Here is a 24,279-nt window from a genome sequence, read left to right as displayed (position 1 = left end):
ACACTGAGATACCAGTGGCTCTGTAGACCACCATGTGAAAACTACTTACCCAGGTGACTGCTTCCTTCTTGTCTAATTTTACCAAGGTGACTATTTTTAAGTCATACAAAAACAAACAACATGAGGTGAGTGGGTGAATTGTGATGGTCTGTATAATGCAGTAGTTTAGACTGGACAATTTAATGATGCTTTCTGGCATTAAAATCTTCACTGTATCCAGGTACTTCCACTTGGATAACCAAAGCACAGCGCTTAATTAGGCCATTATATTTATAACCAGAGCCTGTAACATCCAGCTGAACTGAGTATTTGTAAGAGCAAGCTTCTGTAAAACCTAAAATCAATAGGGTTTCTCTGATTTTTTAAAATCTTTCAGGACACACCTTTTTAAACACATCTTAAATTATTTTGAAACCCAAATATTGTAGAGCAAAAACTGTAACGAGAAACTGATTCTTTATAAAAAGCAAACCTGGCTTCATTATTATCTCTAATTAAAACAGTAGAAAATTAGAAAAACAAGAGTAGTAAGTCTCCAAGTTTTGGAGTAGACACTAAGAAAGGAGACATCTACCAGACTGCTAACACAGCATTAGTAATGTCAGCATCTTGCAAAATTTAGCCAGTGACTATTTAGAGCTCTATGCACCTACACAGAGAACACATAAACACACACAGCCTCTTACAAAAGTGGAGAAATATTTATTTACTGCTAATGTATCTTAAATTCTGTACTATGGAGATATTTGTGGATGCTATTAAATTGCCAGTCTTTCACACGGGGTCATATTCTCTTTCTTCTTTTGGGGTGTTATACTGCACTCAAACAAGCTACAAATAAACACTTTCCTGACTATGTCTCTTCCAAGAAGGAAATTGGTGTAGTCATGAACTTCGATCTTTATGGTCAGAGCTCATTTATACCACTTGAGTGCAGTTCCAGCTAGGTTGCTGAGTATCATAATTGGTTAGTTGGTTAACACCGGGATTCAAATTACTTGAGTAATTATATGTTAGAAGGGAAAATCTCATGACAACCTCTTTATTAGGACTGTTTTGTTCTACACAAAAACGCCCCAAAATTATAAACTACTTATCTCACAGATCCTGGATATGTTAGGAGCTATATTACAGATGAATTTTCAGTATAAATCCTGCTTCAGCCAAGAAGATAAGTTAATACAGATTTCAGAAGGCATGAAGTTCTGTATACCTTAGTCACTAAGAATTTTAATGCAGTTCCCAGGCTGAACCAGAAGCCCATGAGTGCTGGTGGTAATTTAAAGATCAACAAATTAGCAATTCTGCCCCTCCTCTCTGCAGCAGCCGCTATGCAACTGGCCTCAGGCCCATGAGAGTCTCAGGCAGAAGCTATAACAAGAATCATTCCCTTCTCCTGTGCATGGCAAGTTTCATTGCTATTTAGCACAATCAATGTTGGAGTCCTGACCAATTTCTCTGGCTGGTAGCTTTCTCAACAAAAAGAAAAAGACAATTTTTTTTTTTTTTTTGTGTAGCAAAGTACAGACCTCGCAGCACTGAGCCCTGTAGATAGATGGTAAAATGGGTGCAGAAAGAAGTGAAGACTGAACAGGCAGCTCCACTCCTTCATCACAAGGACTCTGCACTCAAATGGCCATGGTGACCCCAGGCTACACAGCCATAAAAAAGTTTATTTTCTGCTTCACAGCTGTGGAGGGAGATTCCCTCTCTTCCTGCCCCAACCACGTGCCCAGCTTACCACCCTTTTATTCAGTATGTGGGAATTCACAGCACTTTATCCAATCACTGCCCCAGCACTCAAAAGCAAGTAAAAAAGCTATTTTTGATTTTTAAATAGACAATATGCGCTTTATGGGCCCTGTTTGCTGAGGGCATTATTGAAATACCTGGCCCTTGGCTGCGGCGCCTGGTGGTGCGTAAAGTCATTTGCCTCCAAGGGTGCTCAGTGGGACAGCAGAGTGGTTGCTGTCCTTCCTCTCCAGAAGCCAATCTAATCAAAGGATCATGGGATAAGTGACAACAGAAAGGACCTAAGGACATCTTCATCCCAACCTCCTGCTCAAAGTAGGTTCAGCAGTGAGGTCTGAGCAGGTTAGTCAGGCTGCTATCCAGTCTGGTCTTGAAAATCTCCAGAGAGGGAGACAGTGCAACCTCTCCAGTAGTCTCATTCCCACAAACTCACCAGTTTAGGGGCCTATGAGAAGATGGTGAGGCAAGCTGGGAACTGAGTAAGACTTCTGGGTTGTAGGAAATGCATATTAATAATCACAGGGTGTGGAGCAGAGGATGGGGAAAGGTTCTTGAGCCATCCTACAGCTCGGAAGGGCCTTGGAGAAACTAGCTTTTTGAAAGCTCTGCAACCTTCATTAATTTAAATCCTATGCTTAATGTTTTATGTATTTATTATTTCCCATACAAAGCCATAATTGTTTTCTTTTGCTTCCCACAAATCCCTTATTCAGAATTAAACAGAAGTGCTTCAGTTACAAATGCTCCACTGGCTTTATGTGGGCTGGGATGCTCTGCAATAGAAACACACAGTACTCAAGGGCAACGTGTCCTGAAGTGGCACTCAGCTCTCGAGATCCATGGTGAATGAAGAGTTCATTTTAATTCCTGAGCATTCTGCCTGGGGAAGTAAATCTAACAACCAATTGATCATCAGCAACTGAAAAGCTCTGGTGCATACGTTTAAACGTGTAGCCAGTCCTAAATAGCTATGTGTCACTGTCATAGCAGCATACCATTGACACTCAAGCACAGTCACTTGAAAAAGAAATCAGACAAAATTACTCCTTCAAATGAACTGACACACTAAACGACAAGTTCAAGGAAATGAAAACGAAACATCTGCTATCTGCTATCCCAATGTTCTGGGAACTGAAGAAAATACCACTCACAACTCTGAATGTCTTAGAGTCTGGCAATGGAATTGCCAATTTTTGGAGTTTACTCTCATGTACACTCTGTGCTGGAGAGCTACAAACAACATGAAATTGTAGTACATAGAACTGCTGATGGAGAAACACTGAACCCAGGAGTTCGCAGTATCATGACTCTAAGTAGGGAAGATGGTGTATTTTTCAGTTGGGCATTCATGCTGGAAATGATGTTGTGAAATTGGGCTGAGATCCACTACATCCCATGATTTCTACAACATCTTAATGGACACAATGTATTTAGGGTATATGTCAAGCTTTTGATAATTCCTTGCTTTGGGAAAATACTTTCTTCCATAAATATAGAGACAAATTTCAAGGAGTATAAATGTTCTTGTATTTCAACTCTCAAGTAGCACCATGATCCTATATGGTACAAAAATTTTTCTGGTCAACTGGGAATACAGCAACACAAGAAACTTGGAAAGTCATGCTAGAGAATTAGTTATTTAGATCTTGAAAAGTTAATGAACAGAGAAATCAATCTAGAAACACAAACAAAGCCCATGGAAAAGCCTTAGACAAGAAGAATAATCTGCAAGTTTCCACTGTTAGAAACAACTTTTGCTGAAGTCTACAAGGTATCACATAAGCATGCCAACTCAGTTAATGTCTGTTTTCTTTTCATCATGTTTCCAGCTTGCTAACATTAAAAGAAAACTTAATAATTTTCTTTCACTTAGAAAAGAAAAAATACACAATGACTTCAAGGCTGAAAGTCTACATAATAATATCTAAGCCCAAGAGAATTGTTCCAGCCAAGTTGTGAACCTATGAAAATAATGGACATACTGTAATGAAACACTTATAACTCCACCATTGCAAACAGCAAGACTGTTAGAAAGAGAAGTGTAACATACCCCCTTACCACAGCTGTGGGGTCACTTTACTTGGTGTATTATTTAGCATAGTTTTATGATTGGTATCATTAGACTGCCATAAAAAATTCATCATTTCACTGATGTTCATATTCTTCCATACTGACTTCAGACCAAAAATAAACTGCAGCACACACAGAGAGACTGAAAAGTCCTTGAAAAAATTTACTAACTGTGCAACACCTTGGGCTTCAAAAATACACTGAAGTGAAACCATCTTGAGATCAGCAATCCTGTAGAACCATCACCAATATTAACAACATTTTTACATAAAAGCAAAAAGTAAACCCTGCCTAGAACAGCATAAAATACACAGGGCTAGTAATATACAGCAATAAATAGCAGCCATAAGCCTCCTTCTAATGTGGTAATGTACATGCAGTCATTAAGCAGCAAAAAAATGACTGCAGGAGCTCAAATTCAATATATTCAACACATTTCGCCTGCAGCAAAACTGGATTAAAAAGGGATTTGAGTCTCCATCATAAAAAAGTGGACCATACCTTTGCCTTCATGTCTACCACATAATTTTCAAAAGTCTGGTTCTCCTTATTGTCTTCACCACATTGTCCAGATCCTTCTGATCCATTGGAAGCTGCAGACTAAAAAGGGGGAAAAAATCAAATAAAGCAGCTATGTGCATTATAATTCTATTACACTTAAATGTGAAGATCAGCATGCACATACAGAAGGGTAGCCTGAATTCAGATAAATATCAGGTGGATAATACATAAGATTTTCACCTCAGTGTTTTGTCATGCAAAGATTTCTGGGTTTTATCTTATAGCCACTGTCACAGAAGTCTATGAAAGCCTTAATAGGCTAAATCTACAAGATGATGCTTATCATAATCTCTAGGTGACTTCAGAAGGCATTCAAGGTGCTCTGCAGCTCTCAGCATCAGAACATATTGATAAGGAAGGAAATCAGTGCCCTGCCAAAAAGACCTGCAGATGGTAATGGGGTTCTCATCTGGAGTAGCTGCAGGAATAGATCTCCTTACAGCACCAACTGAATTACCTGGTTTGTCTTCTCATTTCTAATTCATGACATTCTCCTAAGTGACACATTTTTGAAAAGTTTTCATGCTTGTATAGTAGCCATATTTGCAAATCCTTTCAATTCAAATGGCTTTTTCTGTTACTTTTCATTCATTTACACAGATTTCAATCTTATATTTCTTACAGGAAACCCTCATAAAACACACAATATTTTTTCAAATAATATCTTTAGTAAAAGATATAGTAAAAGGCTATATTTGTTTTTTTCAATTTTCTTGCTGGAAATCTAATACATTATTGTATACTTTGCATTAAGTAAATAAATAATACAAATGACACCTCTGTTTACAGTGCTCTGCCCTACAAAAATGTGCTTGAAGTGTTAGCCTTTGAATGAAGCATGATGACTGCCACCAACTCAGATCTCTAAAAATTTCTGGGCACTTTGCAAGAGCACGAACAGGAAAACAGAGTGAATTCAGAGTACAGTGTCTTGTATCTGTCAGCGCTGAGCACCACAGACGCCATGAGTGATTTAGACCCATCCTTTTTTAGCACCAGGAGTTCAATCAATTTTAACATAACAGGCAAGAAATTGTTAGCATTTTAAATAGACCAACCATTGCCAGTACAACTTAGAAAACAACAAGCCAGTGCCACAGAAACAGCCAAATCACATCCACATGTGCAAATGCTTTATCCTCTGATACTAGATTGCTTATTTAGGGGTCCATCCAGTAAAAGACTGAATGCTGGCCTCAATCCAGGCAACTACTTAGACACGTGCTTTTAACTTCGCTGGAACCAATGGCATTAGTCTTGTGCTCCAGTAAAGAACGTGTTTAAGTGTTGGATCAGGCCCAGCAGTTCAGCACTACATGGGGCTGAGCACATGGGACTCCGTGCATGTTCTCTCTAAAGTTTTATCTTCTTTAACACACTAGCAGTCATGGACAATCATGCATTCCTTTGGCTTGTTTCTCGTCACCAAAGGGTGTTGCATATCACTCATTTGTAATCTGCAAGGGAGGAGGGGATAGCAAGGCAACCAGGCCAAAATTATGCAGGACAGCAAGGAACTGAACCCAGGTCTTGCATCTCACCAGGTCCAGAGGAAACCACGAAGATGATCAGGGGGCTGGAGCACCTCCCCTGTGAGGACAGACTGAGAGAGTTGGGGTTGTTGGAGAGTTGGGGCTCCATGGAGGCCTTATAGCAGCCTTCCAGTACTTAAAGGGGCCTACAGGAAAGCTGGAGAGGGACCCTTTATCAAGGAGTATAGGGATACGATGAGGTGTAATGATTTTAAACTGAAAGAGGGAAGATTAAATTAGATATAAGGAAGAAACTCTTCACTGTGAGGGTGGCTAGACACTGGTACAGGGTGCCCAGAGAAGCTGTGGCTGCCCCCTCCCTGGAAGGGTTCAAGGCCAGGTTGGACGGGGCTTGGAGCACCCTGGGCTGGTGGAAGGTGTCCCTGCCTGTGGCTGGGGGGTTAGAGCTAGATAATCTTTAAGGTCCCTTCCAACCCAAATCATTCTATGATTCTGTGATTTTATGATCTTCCTCAGAGCCTACAGAAAATCCGAGCAACTCCCTAAGTGTCTTTTTCAGGAAGGGAATATTGGTTTTACAAGGAGCTAAAAAGCATGCATAAAAATTTTCATTTCATCTTTGCTTTCTTTGAATACATGACATAAGTGTTCTCTATTTTTATTAGTTACAGGAAACAATATAAACTATGCAAATCAATATATTATTTATGTGATCTAATCATCAAGACCAAACTCTACTTCAGTCCTAAAGGAACTACAGTTCTGCAGCTTCTCAAAAGTGGCTTGACAATTTTCAGCAGAAACTACAGACTGTATAGTAGCATTTATCAAATGAGTGCAGCTGCAAAATTGGATAAGGAACTTTAGTTTGTTTATATCTTACGTATTTTTTTTCCTCAAATTTTTCACCATTAGCTGACTCCAGTATTTTGAAAGAACATAAAACAATGTCATAAGATGCTATGAAATCTTTCAATTGTTTCCTTAGGGACATGGGTCACAGATTAATTGTGAAGAGCAACAAACCAAGGACATTAGGAGGGTGCAAACAGCTCAAGAAAAAGTAATTGTAATAAATCTGGAACATCTCTCTGTTCCAGTGTATTAAGGTTCAATAAGTATTAGCAGAATAATATATGGTTCTCAGACTTGAACAAAGTATACATTAGCAGTCCATCTGAAAACTAATAGTCATTTAACTTTGGGTTACAAAATAAACTGGACTGTATAATACAAGAGGCAAAAAGGATACTTGCTGTGTATTGTGATAGATTTATTGAAAACTAGCATTCTTGGATCTGAGTCTTTTCTTATTCTTGATTACATACAATCCTTCCTTAAGAGGCTAGCCAAAATCCTGTGGTGTCTAAAATTATTTGTACTGTTTATATGCAAAAGCTGCCTGCACATGCAAAAGAAGTATTTTAGCAACACCTCATTATTCTTGATCCGTGCAGGTCACCATGAGAAGAACTGGCAGCCCCAGGGTGACACAGTAAGAATGCAGTGGAGCATGTACACCATGCTCGTACATCCTTGTAGGAGGTTCTGGAAATAATGACTTTTTTATTAGACACTTGTATCTAGAAGGCTGGTAGTTGGAACAACTCTGTCTTCCTCTTCACAGAAGAAAATATTATCTTATTCTCTTCAGGTTGCTCAGATAAAGAGAAGAGATTTTACAAGCAAATGTTGCAAAATCAGATTAAAACTTCATTTGGTAACTTTACTCACATGGGTAGTAACCATGAGAATCATAGATCACACCAAAAGCAATCTTCCAATTTTGTGTATAATTAGTGCTAATCTATTTCAATTATAATTAACAGGGACTATTTAGACCATAATCTCTTCAGGGCAATGTCTCTCTCATCATGCAAATTTACAGCATTATTTAAATGTTTATTAATAAAATAGTAATCACATTAGATACCTTGTTAATTTTATCTCATTTTAACAGTGCTCAGGAAAGCTTTTCTGTGCTTATAACACATCTTTTCGGTAGCTCATTAGGACATGCACAATTGTCACAGTCAGCCATCAACAAAATTCTTGCTGATTATTTTTTGCCAAAGTACACAGTTATGAATTATGAAAGACTTGTCACAGGTTCCACTTTCAAAAGGCAGCATGTTCCAGTTCATGTGTGAGCCAGCAACCAGCCAGAAGGAGCATCTGCCCTCAAAGGCAATTATGGCATATGGGGTTTCCAAGAGTTCCTACAGGAGGTCTTCCTATAGCAGCCAAACCCTGTAACAGTGGGTGAATTCTCCAGTCTATTGTATGCCTCCAAAATTTATACCTAATATATCAATAGGAGGTACATGTAACCTTCGACAATAGTTACCACATGTTTACTTCTCAGAGTGAGGCCTAACATTGGTAATATAAAAAATATTAAAAAATAAGAAACATACATGCAAACATTATTCTGCTCTTCTATGCTCTTGGACGTTGCTGCCAGGACTTTGAACCTTTTTAAACACACCCCTGTATGGGATGTTTTCTAGGGCACATGTACCACTTTGTGACTAGAAAATGTTGATCAGCTTTGTGAAGGGACCAGGAGTGCTGGTGGGAGTGTGGGGGGAGCTACAGCCCACAAGCCTAAATAAATCTGCAACAGCCTTAGGGTTCAGAGAGCTAGTGTGCCTTCTCCTACAGCCAGCAGTTTAGGAAATGCTCTCCTGTGTGCTTTTAGAGAGAGAAATTCAAAACAGAAGTTGATCTGAGACCTCTTTTGGCATTCTGTATCATGAATTGGTAGCTCTGCTCTCATCCCATGAGATCCTATAGATAAATGCCAGCTTGCCCCAAATGATTTACATTGAGAGGAAAGGTATAAAAAACCAGTGATCTGTTAACTTTTGGATGCCAATATCTGTCAAGAAATCTATCATCTTGGTAATCAAATGCTCCCAGGAACATAGAGTGCTGAGAGATACTGCTTTTATTTAATTAACTTTTTTGAAAGTAAGCATTTTTAAAAAATCGTTAGAATATTTAAAAAGCTACAGGGGAAAAGTAAAATGCAACATGACATATGCTGGAATTACCCATTTTACAGGACATTGATGTAAATTAATTCATTTAGCAGCTATGCTGGAATAGGAAACAACCTGAGCTGAACTGAGATGCACAGTGGGATACTGCTGCTAGCAAAGAACACAGCACACCTCTGCGCCAAGGTACAGCCAACCCTGCTCGCGCTCTGCTCAAGCCATGTGTGAACTAAAACTGGACACAGGTCAAGTTCATCCTTCACAACACGCCAGCAACAGCAAGTACGCCTTCTGTGTCTGTGATCCGTCCACCAAGGGCTGCACCTTCCTGCTGTACCTAGGCAGAGCTGACAGCTCTCCTAAATGTATTTTGAGCATCTCAGTTTTGGCTCCTGCTGCCAACAGTCTTAGACCAAAAAAAAAAAAAAAAAAAAAAAAAAAAAAAAAATTACATCTTGGACATTTTGTGGGAGACAAGGCATTGTTGGGGACTTGAAGAGTTTTTCCTGCAATGCCATGCAGATAAATAATACTAGAGACCATAAAATGTGTTTTCCTTTATCTGTACCCTGCTAGTCCTATTTCTATGCCTCTTATGGGAGGAAATGTCACTCAGCAAATTTTTTGGCCGGAATTAACTTTCACCAATATCACAGATGACTGAAAACTCAGACAATCCCAGAGAGGGCCATGCAAGAAACAAAACTCAGAAATAATCCCATAGAAGCCAGGCAGAGTTTCATTTGTCTCTGCTGGGCCTAAATTGCAGTCCAGAGATAGAATAGCAGAGCTTTCTTCTTGTCCACAAAATCCTTTAAAAAGAAGGTGTCTAATTAAGTGTTTCTGAAGCTCCTTAGAAAAGCATGGTTCAGTATCCCCAGCTGAATGATTTAGTCATCAGAAATGATTTTGTTTCTATTTCCACATTAGGGTTTCTGGTTCATTGTTTGAAGATGTCAAGATTTGCTCCATATCACATCGCATTAACTCAGTCTTTGCAGCTGTCTCAAGGCAGGATGATGTTACAGATTGCTACTAAGCCCTATAAGAATGTCACCACAGTCCCTTCTGCACCAGTCTTCCCAGTATGACCAGTAAGTGTGAATGGAGAAAAGAAAAATATACATCTGGGCATGGATTCTACTGTTCAAATGGTACCACAAGTGTTTGAAATTTTTTAAAAAGTTACTGTATTTGGAAGCTAGCATAAATATCACAATAATATTTATTTTACCTTGGGATTTTTATGATTCTACTTTAGCTAATACGGATTCAACCTTTTAGAACATTTTATGACAGACTTAAAGTGTTAGAGCTCAGGAACAATTATGTGGCTGCGGGCTTGTGTTTCAGAAAGGTCAGGATCTGATTTAATGCTACTCCACCCTCCCAAAAGCAAGTCTTGCTCTCAGCGTCAGAATGTCACTAGCGAACTGTGCATTTGTTTGTCCCCAATACAGATTTGACCACCTGTCTAGAAGCTGTCATCCAAGCTACCAGTTACTCAGTAGTCACTTTGCCTGGGCTAGCACAAAGCCTATATTCAAACTCCATCCCTTTGATTATCCATATCACATAATTATCCAGTGCACCGTGATTCTGGTCTGGGGCAAGACAACTGACCTTCCAGGCAGGAAATTCAGACAGGGAGGAGACACTATCTTATGCTTCATCTTTTCTCCTCCTGGACAGAAAGTTCAGATGAAGCTGGCTGAAGTTTGTTGGCTCCACAAACTCAAGCCTCGTGACTGACCAGAAGACACACCCAGGAGATTCATCTCGCAGATCCAGGCTCCATCACCAGTGTCACTCGTGCAGAGCTTTATTTTCAAGCTGGGGTAAAAACCAAGGCACTCGTGTGTCTCCTTTTCCAGGGAGCAGAGTGTCACTAAGGTCACACAGTGGTGGGCTCTCCCAAGGTCACACTGAGAGACCAGAGACACATAACTTGCAAGGGCTGTTGCTGAGGTACAGTCACTCCCCTGCAAGACCTGGCACAACAAATACTAGTGGTTGGAAGGATCTGCTGATGTGCTGCACGTGGCAAAGAGGAAAACTGAGCAAGAAGATCATTGCAAAGATGAATCCTGCTGCAAGAACGAAGAGAAATAATTCACAGTTCAGCTGCATGAGAATGAGACTCAAAGCATGAGACTGGACAGATTGGTTACAGAGTTTTCAGGCAAAGACCCACCCTTGCTGTAGCTCCATGCCAGGCAGCCATCCACATAAGAAATGGAGACAATTCATTTATGTATGGCTGAGTTCTTGCCCTGATAGACCATTTTCCAAAATGTTCTCTGCAAGTTTTACCAAATGCTGTATGGCAAATTCAGACACCTCTGAACATGAGAATGAATGAGATTAAAACTTTAAACAAATAAATGCATTTCCCTCAGCTCACTGGGATTCAGTCAGATCCTGATGCTCATTCTCCCCATTTCCTACCTTTCAGCTATCAGTCTGAACTTTGCTGCACAAAAAAGATGATGAAATACAAAGAGTAATTTGGTATATTAAAGATCTATTTCTTTCAAATAAAGCAGAAGTTATTACTGAGTTCTCCTGAAGGCTGGAGGAAAAGAAATAGAAAAATTAAAAGGCTGAACATAATTAATGAATGCTCATTTAGAATTGGCTATCATACAACATCTTGGAAGCTAAATTTACAGCTGAAAAGGCCAGGCTGTATGCAGAAACAGGCTCTGGAGCTCCATGTGCACAGTGTCCAGCTGGGGGGAAAGATAGGGAGCTGTGTTTGCAGGGAGGTACCTTCAAGCATGGAGCAATGACACCTGTCAAAAGCCCCTCAGAGCAGAAAGGTCAGCTGCAGTAAGAATAACATGTTAAAGCATATGGTTTGATTGCAGTTGTGCCCATCTGCATATATTTTATTCATTAACTTCAGTGGAGTCCCTCCACATTTAAGCCTATATTAGTGAAATCACAATCTTGCCCTGAAAATACAGGCAGACCACAGCTGGAAGTAAATGCAAATACTTGGAAACAGAAAACAGAAAGTAAGTCATTAATTGTAAGAGAAAACATGACTAATGATTTTAAATTAAATAATATTTGCATGGTATTTTACTTATAAAATATAATGTTTATTTTACTTACATAGAAGTTCAGGATACATAAATTCCAACCTACATATTTCAGTTGCCATAACAACTAGATACATTTATTCTCTTGTGTCATTTTCTATTGCATCAGTGTGGATTTTTTTTTTTTAAACAACAAAATAAAAAACCCAAATGCTTTGGTTGCTACGATAACACAATATTGCTTAATTGTTCTTTTCACATTTAATTCTTTTTGAAACTAATATACTTTCCCCCCAAAGATGTTCACAGCACAGTGTAGGAATTCCACTACCAATTCCAGGCCTGAGTGCTGAGTTTGCCAGAAATCCCAAGGACAAGTAGAGCCCTTTAGCTCAAACTGCTATTTCAGTGGTCCCCCTTTGGACACCAGTCACACGGCTTGAGGTCAAAACCTTAACAGGAGACCTACACAATAGGTTAGAGCGTTTTCCCTTGAAAACCAAAACTAAATTCAATGAGCACTAGACTCTTCAGAAAGGTGCATGGTTATAGTAGATTTAAGGCAGCAGTGGCAGCAAACATAGCTGCAGAGATGCAAAACATTTAAGTAAATCACTGCAGTGCTGTCCAGGCCAGGAGGATATCACAGAGCAGTTTCCACATTTCATACACACTGGGGTAGCATGTGATGAGCTAGACTTTGCTTTTATCCTGGAGAAGAACTGATTCCTAAATTCCTGGAGCCTCCAAGAAGTTAGCTCAAATCTTTTTACAAATCAAGACAATCAAATGTTATCGTAATGGGAGGAATGGAGAGGCTGAGGGTGGCCTTTCTCCTCCCCACCTCCAGCTAGCTGTGCATCATAGTGGAACCTGCTCTTGCCCATTTACCTTTCCCAGCTCTGCAGCCCTGCAAATGGACCCATTTCAATTAAATTGGAATTACCTCACTGCTGATGTGGCATTTCTTTGTGGATCCCAGTAACAAGCATAATGAGAGAGACTGTATTAATTAATAACAATTATATTAAGGTGCAAGATGAGGAAGTGCTTGGTAATCATTGTTCCATGCAGCTGCCATGGTGTGACCTCAAATTATAGATAATAGGGCATTTATGCATGTAAGGTTAGAGTTTTTGATGGAAAAGAACTAGTGCAGTGGCTCCTATGGACTGCCTACACCTCTGGGGGCAGCTCTCCATTTACTCCTAACTATAATAGCCTCTACTTCAGTCAGGAGAGCTATGATGATTGCTTTCAGAGGACTGTATCCCTCCTAGTTCTCAAAATAACAGTCTGCATGTGAAACACAGAAATTCACTCAACAGTCAGAATCTAATAGAACTGTTAAGCAGGTATTCTTTATTAGCAGCACTGGGGATCGCTCCACCATGAGTGCTCCAATGAACTGGTAAAATCACAGAGAATATATGCTGTGAGGTTATACAAAGTGTATTTCTCAGAACTAACCTACGTATACATAAGATTTCCTGGAATTTATCTACATAGTCTGAGCATGCGTGATAAAATTAGGGTTAGGGTATTTTCTCCTTCTGGTGGCCGTTCCTAGTCTTTCTCACAGTGTCCTCTGGTTGAATTTTGGGTTTCCTTTGCCCATATATGGTCATGCAGTGAGCTCATCTGTCCTGTCCTTCAGCCCCGGGATGCTCCAAGAAGGTCAGTTTAAATTAATTTGCAGGTGCTTATCTTGACACTGGCGTCTTGGGCCACTGTTATCAGGGGTAGTCAGGAGGCTTAACGAACCATCTCAAGGTCTAGTAAATTTTCTCAGGGAGAAGTTGTATATTTCAAAACATCTTGTTATTCATTCTGCCCAGCAGTTGACTAAACTATGTGAGTGAAATTAAGAAAATAATACGAGTAGAACATGCTGACAAACTAGGATTCTACTATAAACAGGTTCTTTGCTCTAAACAAGAGAAATAGTTTTGATCTTCTCTCACATGTGTGTTACACACAGTTTAGGAGAAGCTCTAGCACTATATTTTTATTATGACAATCCTCATAACTTCTTTGTTTCTGATCATACTACTCCTCATTATAAAAATTATATGTAATATGCTAAAGTAAGAAACAACAAAAAAAAAATTAACAACTCCAAATCGGAGAAACACCCAAGAATGCTAGGTACTTCATGATAATCTTGTAGAAAATATATTTAAATAAGAAGTCACCCAGATAATGTGATTAAATTACAATTTCTCTCATGATGCACTGTAGGTCCATAGCAAATCTAAGAACAGAATCTGGTCTTCTGTCTCCACCACTGGCCCACAGAGTCTTTTCCTATTTACACACACCTCCAGAGAAATTACAGAGGAGGAAACTACCCACATTTCACTTGAGATAAAATTTTGTGCCTGTTCTTGCTAGAAATGGTGATTTTAAGTCAGTCTACTCAATAGCAGTAATAAAACCAGTCCCATTTTGAGAAAAGGACTGATATGTCATAAAATGATACTTAGGAAGACCAAAGCTGTTTTACACTAATGCAAGGATATAAAGCCAGTATTGAAGACAAGAAAAGGAAAAGGGAAAAAAAAAATATCAAAGCCCTGGAAAATGTTCTAATGACTTTTACTTCTCGAGATAGTTTTGCTTGAAGCATCCTAAATCTTGGTATAGAAGAATATTTGTTTCATCCAGAGCCATGGGAGGGGAGGGAAGCAGTGGCTGTCATTACAGTGGCAGGCTGCCTTGCTAAGTCATGGCTGCTGAGCTACACAATCATATATACTCATGCTGACATGCAAAAATATTGCAGCTGAAGAAAACCTTCAGCAAAACACAGTGCCATTTCTCTTCATTTAGCTTCCCTCCCACATAGCATTACAAAATGCTTTGCACCGATATATATAAAAGGAAAAACTGTGGTGGTGCAATTCTTCCTCCTCCCCCCTCTCCTTGCTGGGGCACTTGGTGCTTGGTGTGGTTCCAGCCCCCTCCTGGGCCACATCCTGGGGAGATAAGCACTGCTAAAGGCAGGAGATCAGTGCTAAGACGCCCCTTTAACAAGCCTGGCTCCTGTTATCCCTGCTCTCCCTATACTCGTACCTGGGATGTGGTCGAAGGAGAACAATAACAGAATTGCACATCTGTCAAGTTCATGTGCAACTGCTGGAAGACACCAGAATATTTCATTGCTTGAGCTGGGCCTGGGTGAAAAGTACCTGAAAAAGTCAATTATCTTGGACCCTGTAAATTGCAACTCCAAGTGAGACCCTCTGAGCTCTCCTGGATCGCAGCGGGCCTGGCACCAGCATCTCCCCTGAGCTGGGATGCCTCTCGGGTGCCAAAAACCTGAAGGTGTTTGTTGTCCATGTCAACCCGCTCAAGTCTCAACTATCACCCGCTGAGGAATGCCAAGGCATTGTGAGTATTTACTCCAAATTCGAGAGGAGGGAAATGTTAACTTCGAGCTAGCTTCTCTTTCACTCGCCCTTTCTCTGCTTACCGGTGTGTTTGAGTATACACAGTAATTTTCACGAGTGTGGGTACATGCTTATTCTACCAGATCTGAATACTTTTGTCTGTGTGTTTGTACATCTTATGTTTCTGAATGTGCGTGTATGTATGTATGTATTGATTATTTGCTGAATTATTTTGTAAATATTTTAAATTATCAAGTGCTGTTATTAATAAATCTTGATTTGCTGTTAAATCATTACCACGGTAATACTTTCAATCCACGACAAGGACTCAAAAGGTAATTTAAGTGGATTGACTCAGGTCATTAAACTGCTGAATACATCAGTGTGCCTCCTAAATATTGATAAAATGGACAATGATGTAAAGTGACAGGGAAAAACATTCCCTAAAATTTTACAGAAGGTTCCATGGAGCTGCCAAACAATTTCCTTTGTGACAACTGTCACGCGCTAAATGCTGGATAACAATCTACCATTGCCTAATTGAGAGATGTCAGAAATTTGTCCTTTCATATGAAGACCACAAGAACTATTAACACTAGCTACTGATCAAGGTTATTAAAAGTTATGGACTGTACAGGGATTTCAGCTTCTGTGAGCCTGGGGTTGGAGAAGCACAAAAGTGTAAGGGCAATCTTAACGGCATTAAATAAACATCACTATCAACTGCATCACGAGAAAAAGAGCAAATGCCTGTACCAATGCATGATGCAAAGGATGGTAGGGAGGAAGTCTCCTAGTCCAAATGATGCTCCTTCCATGCAAACTACCTTACGTAGCCTGTGTGGTTCATGCATGTCCCTCTTGGGTTCCTACAGGTGCCAGGAATCCTCGAGCTGCCAGCTGAAGCTGATATTTATTTCTTTACTTGAGGAACAGTGCCCTTGTCATGGCTTATTGACAGCAAGGTCCAGATGACACTATCAGAAGGGGAACCTGAATGAGGCAATAAATTCAGCCTCATGAAAACTGTCTCTGACTACAACACCTCATACTAAAGCTGTCTGCTACTTTATGCATTTGAAATGTGTCTAGGCAGCTTAGGTAAGTCTCCTACTTATCTACCATCAAGGTGGCTGACTTGGGTAGAGATGTACCTTGGAGGATATGTAGAGATGCCTTGGAGGAATGCCAGATGAAAAGCTTAAATATTTTCACTGTTGATTAATATTTGCTTGAAACATCCCCAATCGCCTTTATGTACTAGTTACTCTATAACATCGCTTCTCATTAGCAGGGGCTCAAATTTCAGTTCTGGTTGTATTCAGAAGCCTCATAAAAACATTGACATTTGTTAATGTCAACAACACACAGCTCTGTGTGCTATTCATTATATGTAGCCCATTCTTTACAATCTATTACATTATTACTATGAAGTCAGCTTCACATTTCACTAGCTTATATCCAAAGCTGAAGTTAAGCAAGATCATCTTCTTAATACTTGTTTATGCAGTATGTAGTAAAACAGGATTCATAAGAGGTGATCCTAAAAGCAATGGTCAATTCCAATACTGCACTTTTCAAAGTTACTGACAAAAAAGTAGTTCCTACTATTAAGAGAAATACCTGTAATCAGTGATGTGTAATTTCATGGTTTGGAAACATCACAATGTCTGTCTTAGCTATGGTTAACTAGGAATCTTCCACACATTTGTGACCAGGACCCTGGTCACAATTCATAAAGTCAATCCAAGCCTTTGCTGTCTTGGCCGGGCTGCAACAAAACACCGTGAAGGTGGGCACAAAGTCTTTTATTTTTCCAAGTTTACTACAATTTGAACAAAAAGTTGAAGCACTCCTCTCTGCTCAGCATTGAGCAAGGACATCAGATCAGTCCTCTCCGTGATGGCTCTACATAGAACAGAGCATCAATATAAGGTTTTTGGTCTTTGGGCAAGGAGATCATCACAAATTGCAAGTGTGTGTGTGTGTGTGTGTGTGTGTGTGTGTAAAATACACACATAACAGCAGAAGATGGACTGTTTCAGGCAACAAGAGAATCAGCATCCTGAATACTGAAAGCTCTAGTTACAGTCTTGCTGTTGACCTAGCAAAGATACCGTTGGGTACCCTGAGGGCATTTACTGACAAAAAAAGTACAAGATATAACAAAAAAAGAATACTGATTACATAAATGGAGGCATATGTCTGTCATGAATCTTCCTACTCCTTAGGAAAAGTTGTCTGGTTTGTTACCTCTAGTGTTCCACAAACTACCACAACACCAAAAAATGTGTGAGAGAAGACACCAGTCTGACATAATGAATGACCTGAAATGTCTTAGCAGATCCTTTCAGTTATTCTTCTTGTAATTAAATTCCAAAACACACAGATAAACTTATTTTAGTGGCTCATTAAAAGAATAACAATTTAAAAGTTACATTTTTGTTTCCACCAGTTTCAAAAGCCTTCTGAGAAATTGGACTTCTGATCCAAATTGTCTGTTACTCTTAATTTTTTTTTTCTAGTTTGTACACCAGGTGATTGCCTTGTCTCTTCCCAGAAAGAAATACCTTGACTACCTGAAAGTGCTGAGCTAAAAAAAAAAATATATATATATATATACACACACACAGAGTGACAGGGCACAGCATTTCAGAAAACCAGGTAGGCTCCCTTACACTTCTGCAAAGAACTGGATGGCCTGGGAAACCATCAGCATTGTGATGAAAGTGCAAGATTCAGTTAACCTGACTTTTTTTAAACATGAGATATTTGAAGATGTATTAAAAATTCAGTTTCACAGCTCACCTGTAAAACTAGTTTTCTGGGTTTGGGGGTGGAATATGTACCCCACAGAGACATGAAGCTGGAGATATCCAGTCACAGATTACATCTCCTGTGTGCTACTACATGGGGGTGCTGCTCCATCAAACTGTCCATTTTAGTTCAAGCTGACAGAAATTGGAGAAACATGAGCAAACAGTGGGACAATATTTATCAATAGGAGGAGAATGTCATGTCAAGAATGATTGCTATGGCTGTAACCACCTCTCTTTTGGGACAAAAGACAATTTTCAAGATGAAATGAGATAGTGTCGTAGCTTTCCGAAGAGCTCCTGTAGACTAGAGATGGCAAAATGAGGAACGTTCCTCGCTGAATGTCACAAAGAGCTGAGGAAGCAGATGTGGAGGTCAATCACTAGAGAAGTACTAGACTAGACATGCAGAGAGAAGACAGGCCATGACAGCCCTTAAAAGTAAGACAGAGTGGTGTTGAAATCATGGAAAGGTGGAAGACAACAGAGGCTTCCAACAGTGAGGAAAGTATGGTTAGAGAAATAAACCCAGAAAGCGATCTCTATACAAGGCCATTTGGGTGGGTAAATGGATCAAGATTACACAGGAAAAAGAGACACGTTCCTAAAGGCTCTTTTCAAGAAGGAAGAGGCTGGCTAAGGATGAAATTCACTTATTCACAGTACACAAAGTTCTAGACAAATGATCCACCTAAATATTATAATGGCAAATAAGCAGTAAATCATCTCATTGCTAAACCAGGGGCAATTTTCACTGCCTGTTACAGATTAAAGTGGGGTGATAGTTAACCACAGACAAATGTGTAAAATGTACAAGCTGAAAATTCATAAAATCCTGTGGTTCCAGTCATGTTATTTGTAACCATATTATACATTAAAAAAGTGGAGATAAATTGTATTTTGAAGCTGACAGCTTCCCTTTAATTTCCTAGTTTGTTACATTCTGGATTGTATTTACTATTTGCTAAAACCTGGAAGTACCAGTCCCATTTTATAAAAAACTAAACAAAGCAGGAAGGATATTTTCTCTTTCGTATATATTTATCTTACTGAGCAAAGATATATGCACCTATCCAAGAAATCACTCCCAGAGTGATCTTTATATGATCCAGAAGTTTTGGGGTGATATCTTTCTTTATTCTTGGGAACTATTTAAGAAGCATTTTAATAAAGAAGTATTGTTAGACTGCAGAAATATACAATGGGCTCTTAAACCTCTCTATGGAGACCTGTGTCCTTTGCATGTGGAAGGCAGTGAATTCTCTTTCTTAGTTGCGCAGACTGGTGAATGATCAAAGTTAATAAATGTATAAGTGAGATAAATCCCTCTGAAATATTTTTAGAGTGAAACTTAACTAGAGTACATTCGTCCCTGAATATCAATTTTACAGAACCCTTACATTTTTATAACGCAAAGAACTATATCTTTAAGAGTTGATGTATTTGTTTTTGCAGGTGGTTAAAATATAACTTCTCAGAATCTTATTAGAAAGAGTGAATTATATCACATACTCTTCAGAGGAACTGCTAGCTTGTAGTAGAAGCCTGTTGGGACATTCTGATATTTTTATGCAGGTAAGTTTTTCAGATTACTCTGGTGTGCCCTTGCTAAAACATATTGCATTTTAGAAAAATTATTTTAGAAAAACTATATTAAAATTGCAAGACCTTTTGGTTAAGTGATATTTTCACAGTATCTTTAGCTGCTAAATCTAAAATTTTTGACCTTAATAGACAGAAGTGGAATTTACACAGTAGTTTGACCTCAATGCTTATCACAACAGAGACCCATTGCTTAATTAAAAGTTTGACTAATTCTGTATGCTGGTTAGTATTCAGGTACATTTTCATTGGGGAAAATGATTGCTTCTGGTCCCTAGCAGCTGTTCTGGCTTGCGCCCAATCCTTTGCAGATGTAATAACAAATCTCAGGTCAGAAAACTGCCTAGAGGTTGTTTGATAGGCATATCATATAAATGTGAAAAAAAAATAAACACAAACCTGCTGTGGTAGATGTGACTCTCATCATTGCTGATCTGGTTTAGTTTGTTTAATGCTGAGATCCCAGTTCTGTTCCCCCTCCCACCAATGTCAGTAGAAAACAATTACTAAACTAAATAAACAATTATTAAACTAAATCAAATCTCCGTCAGGTTCTCAGAAAGAACCTATCAGACAAGGCACATCAATATAATGGTGATATTAAAATAAAAGGGAGAGGCAACAAAGGAAAAGGCTTTTTATGTGTTAACGTCTATGCAAGCACAAGGAGATGGCAAAAGCAGAATGAGGTCTAGTTCCAACACTTGCCCAGCAGGACAGAAATTGTCTGGAGAGTTGTATGACATGCCTGTTGCCCTACTCACAGCGTCACGACTTCATCAGAAAACTCCTGTAGGAATGTGGAGACCAGAATGCCACACTCTGGCTGGAGCATTTCTCTCCACAGGATGACACTGTTCTGCATACATACAACTTCATTTAAAATGGAAATGTTGGCCTGACCAGATTAAAACACACTCAGAAGCAACTCTAAAGTGACATTTAACAGACGTGCTGGCACTCAAGTTATTGACAAGCTACAGAACAAATGACAAATTTATAAATAGAGACCCAGCATGGATACCCAGTATGGGTAAGACATTTAGCTGCAGATAGTCATAAATGAGGTTTTTAATAACAAAGTGACTTTGCAGTTACCCATTTCTAAACATTAGTCAAACCATTTGAGAAGGCAAGTGTGTAAAATAATCTCTTTAAGTAAAACATACTTCATCAATGCACAGAAAATAAAAGTGCAAAATTATTGTATATTAAAAAAAAAAAAAAAAAAAAAAAAACAAACACGAAGCTAAGTTTCAGTATTGTTAAACAATTATCTAGTTATGGTTGTTACACATCCTAGGGTGCAAAAGGAACATGTCTATCAAAGCACAAACCAAGATGTCACTTATACTGTACCCCTTAAAATCACTGCTGCCTTCTTGAAGGAGAACTCCGTGCCAAATAGAATTACATGGGAATTGGCTCTGGTACAAAATCAGCCCACAGACACAAACTGCATTTGATCAGATAAATGTATACTGTAGAAGCTAAATCTAGTGAAGAAGCAGACACATAAATCTGAATGCTTTGAACGCTTCTAATGAAACATTATGGTTGATCATACCTAATGACTCTTGCATATTAAGTATAATCACTTAAACAGAATCAGATCTGGCTCCTGGGAGTAAACCAAGCCATACAAATTAAGCTGTACCAAGTTACAAAGAAAGAAAACAAACAAAAATCCAGAGAAGAGACTGAATTTTAATAGGCACATATAGAAGGGTCTTACAGGTCCATGTTTTTAAGACAAGCTGTAAGTGTGAAACAGATTAATGGTTTGATAATTGCTCCAGGCAGAAGATTCTTAAGTAAAGGTTTTACTGCTGGAACTTTTAACAAGCCAGCATTTAAAGGAGAGAGAAGTAATTACAATGTTTATAATAGCTGGGTACAAGAATAGCAGACATTCCTGAAGCAAGAAGAAATAGGAGGATTCATTTTGCACTCTGCAATTGACTGTCTTTGCAAAATGAGCCTCTAAACATAAGAAATGAAAGGAACAACAAGAATTAAATGAAGAATTGGATTCTTTGGGGACCATCTCAAAGCAATGATATCACACTGCAGTGAACGTAGGTTGTGCATGTGAGATTGGTGTGTGATGACCAAACTTGCACAGTAATTGCAAATTATTCTCATTCAATATGCTAAAAGTATCTGCACCATATGCCCTGTAAGTAAATAGTCTTTTCGTGTTATGATACAGGGACAAACAGACCTTCAGCTACCAGATTTATATGTAAGTGTGACAGCACAGTGTTCCTTTCCTTCACCTCAATTTTCCATCTGAATAAAGGTCAAAACACTGATGACCAGAAATAAGTAGCTCTGCAGACCATACTAATGAAAATAGAGGTTAAAACAAGGGCAAATTTATGTCTTTTAATGAGTGTCTGGAGCTGAGCACAAGCCTGTAGCTTCAAGCAGTGTTACTATTGTCATAGCTAAAGAGCAATTCAATTTTTGTTTTACCAGATGGATACCTCCATCTAGGTACTTTTATGTTCTCCATGATTGTATTTTCTGAGCATCTCATAGTTTTAATTGTATCTATGCACACAACATTTAAGCAAGAGGCATCCTTTATCTAGTGACTGTTTAATGCAATGCAGAGCCCTGGGAGGGAAGAATCCTTTTTCCCAGGCAAGTGACCATTTGCTAAGCTAAGGAGCTGGGCTCAGACCTGCAAACCTGCGCTCAGACTCCATAATCCACTAACGCAGCTGCACAATTTCAAAGTTTTGACAGCAGAGATGAAGAGTACCTTTCCCTAGATTTATCTGGAACTGGCTAGGGCAAGAGCACTCTTCTGAGCAATGGAGGACCTGAATTTAAACTACTTCCAGCTGAATCCCTATCTCACATTTCCTAGGGGTGAAAAGAAATCAGTCTTCTCTCTCCAACAGGGACAATTTAAGAGTCATAATTTCAAGAAAATGCTTTCAAGCTGTGAATGTTGGTCTTATAAAGCTTAGTCCAAAGAAGTAATGAAGCTCTTTGGCAAAGGCAAAACTACAAACAAACCCTATCTTCATGATTTTCAGCAGCAGACTGGGTACATCCCCAGTCAGCACGCTAGCTGAGGTGAAAACCATGCTGCATGTTTATAAAATAAGGTAATGATGAGTGTCCCAGCACAGAGCACTTTCTGTGCTTCTAGTCCAAACAAATTAAGATTAGACTTGCAAAACAGCTAAAGCACCCATTATACAGTCTTGGCCTTTTCTTACTCTACCCTGACCATTTGCTCCTGTCCCCTCCTGGAAGCCAGGTACATGGGCAAGGTAATTGTTGCTTGGTTAAGCTGATGTGGATGCTTTATTACCATGACTTGAAATGACTCAGCTTAAACTCAGTTGAGATCCTCAGAAACTCCAGAGGCACATCACCTTTGTAGTGTCATCTCTCTACAGCCACATTATTAAGGTAACTACCTGGCATTTGTTTGTTCCCCAAATGAGCTTGTTTGGACCAGATCAATCAGCTCAATGTCTAAGCACTGTCAGCATCCACAAACTACATGAGATCCTGGCATACCTTCACAACCTGCCCAGTTAGGTGATTTCCAAACACGCTTCCTCCACTATGTGCCTCCAACCCTCCTGCCAAATGCAGCATCCTGCATCCCCTAAATGCAGTTTGAGAGCAATAAACATATAGCTCCTGTGGCAGTGTTTTACATACGAGGCATTTGGAGTAGGGTTCTTAATCTTTTCCGTTAAATTCTTCCCCTTCCAGATTTTAATATACATGGTGGTAACCATGGGGAGGTGGAAAGTAGTTGAGAGAAACAGGGAGAAGGGATTTGTATCTATGACTTTTCAACACTGATGTTTGTGTACTTGCTGGGCACAGAGCTTTCTGCCCTTGGGTATGCTGAAAATGACAAAATATGCTATACTTTAATACCCATCAGAGCAGTAATAATTATAAACTCTAGGATATTAAGTCATGTGTCAGCACTCTGTCCCAATAAATATTTAATTATTCCATATAAATTGGCAACACTCCAACAAGAAAAAGCAAAATAATACCTGCTGGTATAATGCGAAGTGCACTCTCAATGATGAGAAGCGTTATTAGATCCCTTCTGGTCAAGAAGGGAGCTGAATATGGATTTCAACATCCTTGGAAAATGCCCTAACCAAATAGCTTCTTTATAAGGAAAATTGTATCACCACTGCCTTTACATACATTGCAAGGGAAGAGAAACAGAAAAGAGATCATAATCTTGAACCTTAATTAAAATAAGGTATCAATGTCTTAATGAGGCAGATTTTAAGGGAATGCCATCTTGCCCCATTTTTTTAATGCATTATTTGTTAGTTTATAGGTGTGTTCTGTTTTTTGTGGACCTTAATCTTTTTCATCCCATGCAGTGCATCACAAGATATGGTCTGATATCTGGACCACAAGAAATGATAACCAATATCTGGACATAATGAGATACCTCAGACACTATAATTCCCAGTTGCCTTTTGTGACTCAGTTCTTAAGTCCTCCTCTCAAACCTCACATACAGTCCTTTAAGAAGTACC

At 39.1% G+C, this 24,279-nt stretch overlaps 1 protein-coding gene across 8 annotated transcripts in view; it reads right to left on the bottom strand.

The window, feature by feature from the left end:
- Window positions 1–24,279, bottom strand: part of DLG2 (discs large MAGUK scaffold protein 2) — a 1,033,591-nt gene that overhangs the window by 877,144 nt on the left and 132,168 nt on the right. For all 8 annotated transcript variants that reach the window (XM_042793331.1, XM_042793310.1, XM_042793308.1 and 5 more), the window contains exon 5: window positions 4,324–4,422. In XM_042793331.1, coding sequence (XP_042649265.1) covers window positions 4,324–4,422 — 99 coding nt within the window. The remainder of the gene's footprint in view (window positions 1–4,323; window positions 4,423–24,279) is intronic.

The sequence above is a fragment of the Tyto alba genome, unplaced genomic scaffold (genome assembly GCF_018691265.1).
Source record: "Tyto alba isolate M040663 unplaced genomic scaffold, T.alba_DEE_v4.0 Super-Scaffold_2, whole genome shotgun sequence".
Taxonomy (NCBI): Eukaryota; Metazoa; Chordata; class Aves; order Strigiformes; family Tytonidae; genus Tyto; species Tyto alba.
Note: the sequence above shows the minus strand (reverse complement) of the source record. Positions and strands in the feature narration are given on the sequence as shown.